Source organism: Archocentrus centrarchus, chromosome 18 (genome assembly GCF_007364275.1).
Source record: "Archocentrus centrarchus isolate MPI-CPG fArcCen1 chromosome 18, fArcCen1, whole genome shotgun sequence".
Taxonomy (NCBI): Eukaryota; Metazoa; Chordata; class Actinopteri; order Cichliformes; family Cichlidae; genus Archocentrus; species Archocentrus centrarchus.
The window spans coordinates 7,503,576-7,516,885 of NC_044363.1; the positions used below are offsets into that span (position 1 = coordinate 7,503,576).

A 13,310-nucleotide genomic window follows, 5' to 3' on the forward strand; every position below is an offset into this window, starting at 1 on the left:
TTTAAGCTGGGAGCGCCGTCGGGCAGCTGTGTGCGTGCTCACCGCGCCGGTCCGCAAAGTAATGGTAGCGGTCTGCCCAGAAAGCGGCACAGTCCCATATGGAGTTTCTTTGAGTCCGATAATACAGATAGAAGAGTGTCTTGTTGTGAATTCCGTATTTTACGGGAGGGGTGGCAACCTTATTAAACAAAGCGAACAGTGCGCGGCTCTTATGAATGAAACAATGCTCTGGGTTATGTTTTGCCTGTTCGCTTTGTTTAATAGTGTTGCTACCCCTCCCTTAAAATACGGAATCGCTCCTAACCGCCAAATAATGGACGATTCAGTAATTTCCATATTTTCGGATGGTAGCCCTACTCACAAATGTCAGCAAATTCCTGGAGGGAGCTGCTAAAACTGGACGTGAGGGAATGAAGAAAGTGTAAAAACAGGGACAAATATGTTTGCAGCCAAAAAACTGAGCACAAAGAGAGAGGACCAGCCGGCACTGCATATAAAACACCAGTACACGACCATAAGGTAATTAACACACACACCCAGCTACAAGCATAAATGCGGCATGAGGTCGGACACATATCGAGCATCTAACCAAGCTAGCTCCAAAACAGAAGCTGTTGTTAATCTGCTGCACTGACGCTGAACTTTATTGGGAGTTTATTGTAGAATTTATTGAGTTTGGGAGTTCATGTTTTGCTTTGTTTCTCCCTGTTGATGTTCATGTGTGTCCTTAATATTACACAAATTTAGCACGCAATGCTGCTGTCTGTGAACAGTTGGTTGTTGAATGTATTTCTTTTGTTCTGGGATCTTTTGTTGAGTTTTTATTACACAAGAGTCACTCTTGTACCTTGAATCTTAAACCTGACAAAGTATGAAAAACTAAAACTAATACTGAAACTAACGAAACTAAACTAAAACTAAGCAATAAACCAAAAATAAAAACTAATAAAAACGAGCAAAACTGCTCTGAAAACTAATTAAAACTAACTGAATTAAAGAAAAAAAAGTAAAAACTAACTAAAACTAAACTATAATGTAAAATCCAAAACTACTATAACCCTGGTCTGGACTCTGTGGTGGCCAATCCATGTGTGAAAATGATGTCTCATGCTCCCAGAATCACTCTTTCACAATTCGAGCCTTATGAATTCTGGCATCGTCATCTTGGAATATGCCCGTGCCATCAGGGAAGAAAAAATCCATTGATGGAATAACCTGGTCATTCAGTATATTCAGGTATTCAGTATTCAGTATGCTATTCAGTATATTCAGATCATAATCCAGGTGGCGACTTTTTTTTTGGCCAGGCAGTGTATATTCATCTTAGACACTCGAAGTGCCAAAAGGTCTCTGTAACATTACCTCACCACTGGTGACTTTAATTCAAATATGGCCACATTTAATTATTTAAAAAGAAAAACCAGGATGGCAACAGTCAAAATATTAGACTTACCACCCTACAAACATCACCCACTACCTCGTGGTTAAAATCAGAGTTTCTGTGGTCAGCTTAATTAAACAGTCTAGTAAATGTAAAGCAGCTGATGTTCATTTTGTCAGATGATCATGTACAGAAAATGTACAGCTTGTTCAATTAGAAAAACAATACATGATAATTCTGGGCTGTTTTCACTCTCTCAGATGTGAATATGTCTTCAGTCAGCTCTCACTCTGCAAGCTGTGGGACACAAAGGAAGCACAGAAAGAAAAGGATATAAACAATTTGCTATTCTACATATTAAACAATAAATTTTTGATTTGTGGCGAATCAAACATTAATTTTCCATTACTATACATGTTATTTCATCATGCTCTAATACACTGTGAACAGTAACATGTCGTGAGGTTTGTGACAGGTGAGGCAGCACCGCCCCCTATTGGTGCAGCATGGTACTTTATGCCTCACCCTATGTATTTTCACTGTGCATTTATGACCCATCACAAAGAATAAAGACTTCACACACATTCATTCAATATATTAGACTGTGGAATATCAGCATGTGTAGCACATGTGTAATCAAACATGTATACTGATATGACTCCCCTGAATGCACGTCACTGTAAAATATAAATAGCAATAAAATCACAAAATAGGCAGTGAATTAAAATGTAAAATGATGTGTGAATATATATATATATATATATATATATATATATATATATATATATATATATATATATATATATATATATATATATATATATATATTTTACAGAAAAACTATAATTTTTCCATACATAAGGGAAAATATCCATCCATTCCCTTCTGGTTATCCGAGGCCAAGTCGCTTTCCTCTCCCCAGCCACCTCCACCAGCTCATCCGGAGGGAACCCAGGGCGTTCCCAGGCCAGCCGAGAGATACAATCTCCCCAGCATGTCCTGGGTCTACCCCGGGGCCTGATCAGTATTGCCAATACCAGCTTGAATTTTGCTCAGTTTTGGATCGGAAAGGAAATATGTGGTATCGATCATTACTATTTAGCACTAAACTCATCCAACTTATGGATCGCATTTAATTGGGAATGTATTACAATGGGATCAGATTTTTCATCCGAGGAAAATCTGAGTGATTTAGGAGATGATTTTATTGGAATTAACGTTAGGAAAAATCGGGACCTGCAGAAGCCTAGAGCGAAAATCAGATTTGTGCGACTTCGACTTGGGTGCATTTTACTGTATAAAGCGCATGAAAAATACAACTCACCATAACACTGATTCCGTGTGAGCCCTGAGGTTGTTCCTCTGCAACTCATTTTTGCTAGCTTGTGTGTTGGCTGGGTTCAGCGTATACATGCAGAGTGGCTGCAGAGAAGCAGTGTTGAGTGTCAGCTTGACTTGGCTGGGCCTGCCTCACTGCTGTCTCCAGTGTTGTTAAATATAAATGGTAAATAGACTAGTTCTTACGGCGCTTTCTGCTCTTGTTGAGCACTCAGATAGTTAAACGAGCATTATGTATGTCAAACAACCTATTTCATTAGACAGGCCTGGGAACCAGTGACGCTTGTGGGTTTAATTTTAGCGGTGACATATAACGTGACTGAGACAAGCGTCTTGACGCACGTCAAAAGGGATGGATGTAACAGAGAGAATCTGCCCATTTTTCAAAATAAAACATTGTTCAAATTCAGATAATAAGTAAAACTGAAATAATATGAGTTATTTATTCTTTTAGTGCAGCCCAGTACCAAATGACCCACAGACCGGTACTGGTCCAGGGCCCGGGGGTTTGGGACCTCTAGTATAGGAGACTGGTTCCAGAGCATAGGTTGAGGTGAGCCTTACTATATCTAGCCAGTAACTCTCAGTCTCACACACTTGCTCAGGCTCCTTCCCCACCAGAAAAGTGACATCCCATTTCCCTATTGCCAGCCTTGATAGTCAGGGATTGGTCTACACTTGGCTGCTGCCCAACACAGACTGCATTCAACCCCTACGATACTACAATACTGAGTGGTGAGCATACAGGAGTCCATATCTCCTCTCCGCCCAGGGCTCCGCCACTAAGGCCCAGCCACCAGGTGCGCTCCCTTTAGCACCCTCCCCAGGCCTGGCTTCAAGATGGGAACAACTGTTCCCTTGCCTTTTTCTCATGAGAGTCATACTAATACTGTAATATTTAAAATTAGAAATATATTGTATGTAAACTCTTTTCATCTTGAAATAGTTCAACGCTGAATCACTGTTTCTTTAAATGTCAGTTTTGATTTGAAATTCCTGTACCCAGTTTGATGTTAATAAATATGATATTTCAACTTCAATATTTTGCTTTTAGAAAAAATATTTGACAGCAAACTAAATACATACACATCTATGGCTGGAAAGAGGGTAGGACACACCCACACAGGCAACAACTCTTTTTTTCTTGCGCAAAGGAATAGAGGAAAGATACAGCCCCCTGGGACATGTTGAATGCATGATATGTAAGTGTTAATTCTGTGTTTAATTATGCAAAAAGAATTATTGGTCTGTGTGTTTGCAGTTCTACCAGCATTTAAAAACAGTTATGCGATTTAGAGCACCTGCAGGAGTGTACGATTCTGAAGGGTTAATCTAGTTCCCACTGAAGACCCTGGAGAGTGAGGATCAAACTGGGGCAAGGTGACCAACTTTTCCTGTGGCTCAGTCACTTCCTCCACTAGTGTCTCAGCCTCTCCTGGTGCATCAAGTACTCCATCACTAATTAAGCAATCAACAAGTGCATCTCACGTGTCGTCTTTCCTAAACGACAGGATCATGACAATATTCCAAAAGAGCCAGCAAATCGGCCTTCCTACAATCTGCCCACTTCTCCAGACTGGAAGCAGCAACAAAACCATCCAGGTCAAACACCATACTGACACAGCCAACACCACAGTCAAACACCTGAGTCTTCATGCCCAACTTCCTCAGGCCTACTGTCCATCTATTTTCTGGAGTTTACTGACATTGGGGCAGCTTTAAAAGTAAAAAAAATCTCTGAACTGCCAACTCCCTCTAGAGAAACCCCGAAAACAAGAAAAGCAAAACAATAACTGAGTACTCGACGGAAGAGTTTACAGTTCAGCTGGGCACTCCCCTAATTCTCTGAGGAAGTTTCACAGCGCACACAGCAATTTCAGGTGACGCCCCCACCACTACACACACACACACACACACACACACACGTCCTGAGAGGAAAGAGTTCCTGGATGAGCCCCCACATACCGTATGTTATGTCACGTTGGTCTAGGGGATGAGGGAGCAACAAGTGGGCAAGAAAATAAACAAGAATAGCCAAAACAATCGTTAGAAATAAATAATGTTTATTAATAAGAAAATGCTAAATACGAGCCAGAACACAAAAAAATCTCCAAACAGAAGCCACCACCTATCCAGCTATGGCAAAAGTAAACATGCTGCTCATGTAACCTTCATAAAAGATAAATCCACAAACAAACACAAAACACTCTTACAGAAACACTCTCCACCACGGGAGTGCGAGCACCAGTCTGCTAGAACTGGCCTTACCACACTCTCTCTCCTCTCTCAGCGGAGTCTCCTCGCTGCCTCTTTATCTCAGATGTCCATAATTGTAAGCAGAAACACTTTATGAACCTGCTCTTGCTCAGGGGGGGGGCACAGTGACCCCACCCACACACAACAATCCAGCACCCAGCTGTAACAGTTCATCAATGATTAACAGAGCAGACAGCTCAGTGGACTTTGACAATGAAACTGACTGCGTGAGCTGATTGTGTGATCCAGGTAGGCTACTTTAAATTTCATTTAAAATGATCAATAGGAAAATGGTTGTTTGCACAAATTACTCTAAATCATCTATTCAATGTGTTCAAACTTTTTTGGCCTGTTTGTTTGTTCTACACCTGAATGAAAAATCACTGGTAAAGAATAGAAAAGAGTGTTTGAAATCACGTCATATGATCATGTGATTGAAGAGCAAAGGGGAAAAAACAGACAACAAATTAGCTGAAACTTTCTTTTTCACTTAGAAAAGATGGAAAAGATAAAAGTCAAGAAAGTAAAAGGATTTGAAAGACCGGAAGTTAGTTAACTTACTGTAGATAATGCTTTATGTAGGTTTCCTATATTGAAAGAGAACAGTCTCTTTTTTTTCTATCATTTATTTTGTCATTGGTACAATAACCATGTGCTGATGTGATATTTGACAAATTAAGTATCAATATTATAATTGCACATACTACACAGTAACAAAGTATTGTGTAATTTTTTTTGCATTTATTTGTACAGTTATGATTAGAGGCACTCCCATTTTGAGAGTGAACTTCTATATAAAAAACAAGGTGAAGGTGACTGTGAGCTAGGTAGGCTGGAACAATTCTTAATCATCTGTTTAACCTTTGTAGCCTATTGGGTTATCCTACCCTAACTGAGATATGAATGAAAAATGACTAATAAAGAGCGCATTCTGCCACTTCAACATCTGTGTCATGTGATGATGTTTTTAAGAGCAAGGAAAACCAGAGCACAAAAAAGTTTAAAGTTTCAATTTAAGTGTGTCTAGAAATGTTAAATATAAGTGTAGTCTGGTGTTCTCAAAAAACACTTTCCTTTAGAATTTTATGTAGAAGAAAGAAAACAAAATAAAACATTTTTCAAAAATTACAATGAAATAAACAGTATGAACAAAGTTAACAAATAAGGAATATTAATGAAGATTCCTGATAGGACTCTTATTCATAATATTTTTATAATATAGTGGGTTTTTTTTAATATCTCAGCATTTTGAAGGGACAAGCCATATTCTAATTGTTTACTGTAATTATTTGTATAAATATAATGTACTTTTCATGTGCTTTTTAAGAATTGTTTTCCCATATATATATATATATATACTGCTCAAAAAAATAAAGGGAACACTCAAATAACACATCCTAGATCTGAATGAATGACATATTTTCATTGAATACTTTATTCTGTACAAAGTTGAATGTGCTGACAACAAAATCACACAAAAATCATCAATGGAAGTCAAATTTATTAACCAATGGAGGCCTGGATTTCGAGTCACACACAAAATTAAAGTGGAAAAACACACTACAGGCTGATCCAACTTTGATGTAATGTCCTTAAAACAAGTCAAAATGACTCTCTATTGTATTGTGTGTGGCCTCCACGTGCCTGTATGATCTCCCTACAACGCCTGGGCATGCTCCTGATGAGGTGGCAGATGGTCTCCTGAGGGATCTCCTCCCAGACCTGGACTAAAGCATCTGCCAACTACTAGTCTGTGGTGCAACGTGATGTTGGTGGATGGAGCGAGACATGATGTCCCAGATGTGCTCAATCGGATTCAGGTCTGGGGAACGGGTAGGCCAGTCCATAGCTTCAGTTCCTTCATCTTGCACGAACTGCTGACACACTCCAGCCACATGAGGTCTAGCATTGTCCTGCATTAGGAGGAACCCAGGGCCAACCGCACCAGCATATGGTCTCACAAGGGGTCTGAGGATCTCATCTCGGTACCTAAAGGCAGTCATGCTACCTTTGGCGAGCACATGGAGGGCTGTGCGGCCCTCCAAAGAAATGCCACCCCACACCATTACTGACCCACTGCCAAACCGGTCATGCTGAAGGATGTTGCAGGCAGCAGATCACTCTCCACGGCGTCTCCAGACTCTGTCACATCTGTCACATGTGCTCAGTGTGAACCTGCTTTCCTCTGTGAAGAGCACAGGGTGCCAGTGGCAAATTTGCCAATCCTGGTGTTCTCTGGCAAATGCCAAGCATCCTGCACAGTGTGGGGCTGTGAGCACAACCCCCATCTGTGGACGTCGGGCCCTCATACCATCCTCATGGAGTTGATTTCTAACTGTTTGTGCAGACACATGCACATTTGTGGCCTGCTGGAGGTCATTTTGCAGGGCTCTGGCAGTGCTCCTCCTGTTCCTCCATGCACAAAGGCGGAGGTAGTGGTCCTGCTGCTGGGTTGTTGCCACGTCTCCTGGTGTACTGGCCTGTCTCCTGGTAGTGCTTCCAGCCTCTGGACACTACACAGCAAACCTTCTTGCCACAGCTCACATTGATGTGCCATCCTGGATGAGCTGCACTACCTGAGCCACTTGTGTGGGTTGTAGAGTCCGTCTCATGCTACCACGAGTGTGAAAGCACCACCAACATTTAAAAGTGACCAAACATCAGCCAGAAAGCATAGGTACTGAGAAGTGGTCTGTGGTCCCCACCTGCAGAACCACTCCTTTATTGAGTGTGTCTTGCTAATTGCCAATAATTTCCACCTGTTGTCTATTCCATTAGCACAACAGCATGTGAAATTGATTGTCAATCAGTGTTGCTTCCTAAGTGGACAGTTTGATTTCACAGAAGTTTGATTTACTTGGAGTTATATTTTGTTGTTTAAGTGTTCCCTTTATTTTTTTGAGCAGTGTATATATATATATATATAAAATGTATTATTTTTATTTTATTTATTTATTTTTTTTCATTTTAGTCCTTGAAGCTCTACAATGCTTCACCTGAAGGATGGAGGGTGCTGTAAAATTCCACTTGGGGCCATCTGTGTTTTGATTGTTCATTACATTGTTGTCTTCCTTCACCTAACACAATTTTGTACAGGTAAATATGTCAGTCCACAATGCAAACAATGCAACAAGCTTGTCTTATGCTTTTCAATTATGTTTCAGTTTCTCAATTAAAGGGGACGTATCATGCAAATCCACTTTTTTAGCCCTTAAATAAAATTTTTTGTGTACTTTGAGTGTCTAGGCATGCAGAAATTTTGAATTCATTCTTTCCCGGTGCTGCGTAGATATGTTTAGAAGAAGAAGAAACAGCCTTTATTGTCCCACAGAGGGGAAATTTGGGTGTAACAGCAGCTGCAGTTATTATAAATATAAATAAAGATATAATAATTTACACTATTAAGAAAAGAATATATATAAAATCAACAAACAAGATTAACCTTAATACTACTAATAATAACACTATATTTATATTCTTTTTGGGCCATATTTTTCAGTCTGTTCAGTTTTCTCTATTCCCTGTTATATTTTCTTGTCTATTACGTCACTGTATTTGCTGTGGAACTGCTGAACAAGTTCATGGACTTCCAGCTAACCAATTTTGTGAATTCGCCTTTTTTTTTTTCTCACAGGAAGTTATAAGTAGATAAGTCAAAATGTTTGGTTGTTGGGTGCATTAACCCACAGGATTCCTTACATTACCCCCTGGCATCAGAGCCTCTTCAAAGTGCCTGTATTTCTGCTGATAGCTAATTGTATCGCTGCTAACAAACTACAAAAATGGCCAAACGGGGTGGAGTGGAACGCTCTGCGACCTGAAGGGAGGCGAGGCATGAAATTTCTCATTCGCATTTAAAAACACTGCAATAAAGCGAGTTGCTCTAAGACGCGCCTCAGAACAGTAATAAACAAGGGGTCTGTGAAGCTAGAATAATGAGGAATTCAGACCAAAGCATTGCAGTTCTACTTATATAGACCACAAGTGACATATGAAAAGGAAGGATTTAAAAGCATGATGTCCCCTTTAATGTCAGACATTTAATGACCTCCCCCTCCTACATGAAGCATTACTTACCATTTAGCATGCTGTAAGTCTTCTATCACATGCTTACGGGAAACTGCTTATGGTCTCCTGGAACCTTCATGTAAACAGTCCGTGGGAGCAAAGTAAAACTAAAACCCAAGAAAGATGACATCATTCATTATCTCCTGGTTCCTGATCTTCTTACTAGCAGAGTTTGTCTCTTTCATTACTCTTCCTATATTGCCATGGTTAGTTTGTCAATGGAGTGATGCTGAAGGAATCTGTAATTAACATAATACAGCTCATAATCTGTCTGTTAATGTATGTTATTGCCTAAAAAAAAGTTTTGAAAAAGTTGAAAAAGTTATACCTCTTGGGTCCCTGAACTTCTGTTTGTACTTTTGCTTCAGGTCAGCCTCAGGTGGTTGGTCCATCACAGTTAACTGTGGCAATAGCTGGTGATGACACTGTGTTACCATGCCATCTAGACCCTGCTGTGAATGCTGCTGACATGACAGTAGAGTGGACAAGAGCTGACCTGACGCCCAAATTTGTCCATGTTTGGCGTGATGGTGTGGATCTCGAGAATAAAAAGCACGTCGACTACAAGGGAAGAACATCAGTGGCCATTAACAAACTGAAGCTTGGAGACATTTCACTAAAAATCTCCAAAGTGAAGCTGTCAGATAGGGGATCGTACAGATGCTTTGTTCCTGCCCTTAATGAAGAAGCCAGTGTTGAGCTTTTTGTTGGTAAGTGGATATAAAACCCTTGGACAGAAGCTCACAATGACGGCTAATGTTGGAAATATAAACAGTACGTCAGGTTTTATTGTCTAGTTTAGAAAAACACAATGATGACAGTAGAACTGGTAAACCAACTCATAAGAATTAGAAAAACCTGTCATGTTGTGCCATTATTCCATAAATATGTGCAAGAGAACATAAAATCAAGAGTCAAAAAAAAAAACTGGAAAGGGGAATTATTCATTTTAATCTTTAGAAGAAAAGAAGCTGCATTGTTAGCTTAAAGACACATTGCGAGCTTCTTCTGTTTCACAAAGCAAGCATAAAAATAAATTAAGAATATTTTTGCTCAAATTATGGGTAGCTAGTAACTACAGTATGAACTAAAGGCAGTATCCCTGAATGCAATCAGTTACAATCAGTGCCTTTTTTGTTTCATTTCAGTCAGTGTTGCGAACCTGATACCTTTTATAAACTACCATTTAAAATGGAAGTGCAAATGTTCTTGAGAAGTTTGTGTCCACGTGTCAGGTCCAACATTAAAACCAGCTGCTTAACAGCATGTTGGTGCTCCTCGCCTGGCCAAAACAGACTCATTCATCTGCATCTATGCACCTGTGGGCTGTCGTTTAGCACCTGGGACTGGGATGTTGGCAGCAAATGCTTAGTGTTCTAATGATTGTGGGGTGGGACTTTGTGTATAGGGCTTATTGCTTTCAAGGCGTGCTGTATCATATTATATCTGGAGAGTAGTTTGACATCAAAGCCACTGGGTCCTGTTCCTTGAACAGTTTTGATGTATGGTGAAGCATATTGTTAAGTTGGAGGAGATGTCTGGTCTCCCTGCCCTCACCCCCGCTGGCTTAGGGAGGGGCAGATGGCTGCTGCTCCCTGAGCCTGGTTCTCCCAGAAGTTAAAAATGAGTTTTACCTTCCCACTGTCACAAGTGCTTGCTTATGGGGGGGGGGGGGGGGGGGGGGGGGGGGGTCTGATTGGTGGGTTTTCCATTATTTTGGGGTCTTTACCTTTCAATATAAAGTGCCTTGAATTGACTGTTGCAATTTGGTGCTATATAAATACAACTGAACTGGACTGAACTGAGTTACAGCAATGAGGGACTTTCATTATGATGGCTTGGTCATTTACAAGAGTGGTAAGTGTTAAAGAAGGCTCCACATGAATGTGAGCAACTCAGGTTTTATAGGCCAGCATTATAACACTTACACTGTTTTTCACATCATTACTTAGCTGTTCAAATGTGATTGGTGTACATTTTAAGTTTTTAGTGACTCTTTAGTGACTACAACCTGTAGTCACTCAAATGTGCATTCTCTTCTCTTAATTATTAGGTGCCGTGTCATCACTTATCATCAGTTTATTGAGGAATAACAAAGACAGCAGCAGGGTGGTGTTACAGTGTGAGTCTGCAGGCTGGTATCCAGAGCCTGAGCTGCTGTGGTTGGACGGTGAGGGAAACCTCCTCCCTGCTGGACCTACAGAGACCCTCAGAGGTCCTGATGACCTCTATACTGTCAGCAGCAGAGTGACTGTGGAGAAGAGACACAGCAACAACATCACCTGCAGAGTCCAACAGAAGAACATCAACCTGAGCAGAGAGACACACATACATGTTCAAGGTAAAAAAAAAAAACTATTTTTTTAAGTATATGTCACTCTTTTTTACTCTAAAATTACTGCAATCTACTCGCTGATATTCTGTGTTCTCATTTCAGGTGATTTCTTTAATACTTCATGTTCTTCTGCTGCTCACATCATCATCATCATCATCGTGGCTGTGACGGCCCTGCTTCTTCTTGCAGTTGTCTTTTTTGTGTGGAAATGTCATTTTAAACGTCAAGGTACAGTTCCTTGTTATAAAAAAAGATCATGGCTCATTTTTTAAACAATAAAAAATATTCCTAAAATAATATATTTCTGTTGATTTAAGTGACTTGCATCACAAGCACACTTTGCCTGTGTTCTCACACTGAAACTATTTTAATTATATTTCTTCTTTTTTCTGTAAAACAGGCAACAACTTCACAGGAACTGATCACACAGAACTTCAGCCCCTCACTGAGAAAAGAAGCACACAATGTCTCACAGAGGAAAGTGTTAACACCAATAACTTAGATGAGAAACAAGAAAACCTCAAGGCTCAACTTAAAGAACAAGAGGAAGACAAAATGAATTTGATAATGGTGGTTCTTTTATTGATGAGTCAAAAAGATGATTTAGAAAATGATATTCATGAACTTAAATTAATGCTAGAGAAACAGGAAGATGAAAATCAGAGTCAGCTGGTAACAAATACAAAACCAGCAGAACAAACTGACATGCAAACTGCATCTGAGGAACTGAAAGATAAAGAGAATCTCAAAATACAAACTAATATTGAAACCAGAAAGAAAGAGCTGGAAAAAGAAATAGAGACAAAAGAAAGTCAAATCAAATCAGTATTGTACGGGGTTGATGTCATGACAGAGAAGAAGAAGGAGCTGGATGATGCTATAGAAGAAATTCATAAACAGCTGGAGAAAATAAAGCAGACAGAGGTTCAAATACAGTTGGAGTCAGGTGTTTCAGAGGCATAAACATAAACCTAACAAACAGTCACATTATTATTTTGAACAGTCTTTAACACTGACACAGGTACAAGTACAGGACAGTGAATGAAATGAAAGAAAAGAAAATCCACAACAGCCTAAAGTGAAGACAACATTACTTTACTTTGCTCTACAGAGGAGAGCCTTTCATCACCAGACAAAAGTTGAGACGTCTCAGTCACACAATGATTAAATGTACCTTAGTGAACTCTAGTGGCCATGTGATCTATGACAACTGCATATCAGGAAAAATGTATGCGTCAGAGCTGCCCTCATTCAGCCACAAAGCACACACACCATAATGGTTTAGTAAAAGTCTAATACATAGCTTCTCTCTTCATATACAGTTATTAATGAAATTAATATGTTGCATCTTCTTTATAAATAAACTCCGACACACTCAGGTGCCTTTGTTATGAATAAATGAAAAAAAGAGCACTTTAATGCAGAAAACTGAAAACAGGACTGTATCAAAGTAAAACTTGTGTTGGCAGATTGTGTGAGATTGTGCATCAAGTTGCCAGTGTTGAGGAAATTACTATTTACGAATATACATTCTGTGAAACTTCCAGCAGTCTGTTAACTACAACTCAATACTGGAGGTTACTTTAATATAAACCTAGTGCATTTTTATTTGTGCATTTATACCACACCGTACACTCACCCACATCAATATGTTTCCAAATCTATTATACTTTTACTTTTTTGTCAGTAAGTTTTGTGTTGTCTCTGTACATGCTTAACCATTTGAAACATGCGTGTTTACTGTTGTTTTATTTTATAAAATAAGTGACAGCATATCTTTTTAATGTTTATTCTTTCTTTAGCTTTGTCTTTCTGAAGCTAAAGTTTTGCATTGACTGTAATATGAATGCGTTTTTTTTATTTTGCTTAATAAAGAGAAATCAGTTTTCATAAAGGCTGTGTTAAAAATGTGAAGTGAGACATTAAAATGTT

The 13,310-nt window shown here is 39.5% G+C and overlaps 1 protein-coding gene across 1 annotated transcript; it reads left to right on the forward strand.

The window, feature by feature from the left end:
• The first annotated feature begins 5,189 nt into the window (after positions 1 to 5,189).
• Positions 5,190 to 12,973, forward strand: LOC115797573 (butyrophilin subfamily 3 member A2-like). Its single transcript, XM_030754174.1, has 6 exons — positions 5,190 to 5,224; positions 7,947 to 8,071; positions 9,412 to 9,753; positions 11,097 to 11,384; positions 11,481 to 11,606; positions 11,779 to 12,973. The coding sequence occupies exons 2-6, from the start codon at positions 7,963 to 7,965 to the stop codon at positions 12,339 to 12,341; spliced, it is 1,428 nt and encodes a 475-aa protein (XP_030610034.1). The 5' UTR covers positions 5,190 to 5,224; positions 7,947 to 7,962; the 3' UTR covers positions 12,342 to 12,973.
• Positions 12,974 to 13,310: the final 337 nt, after the last annotated feature.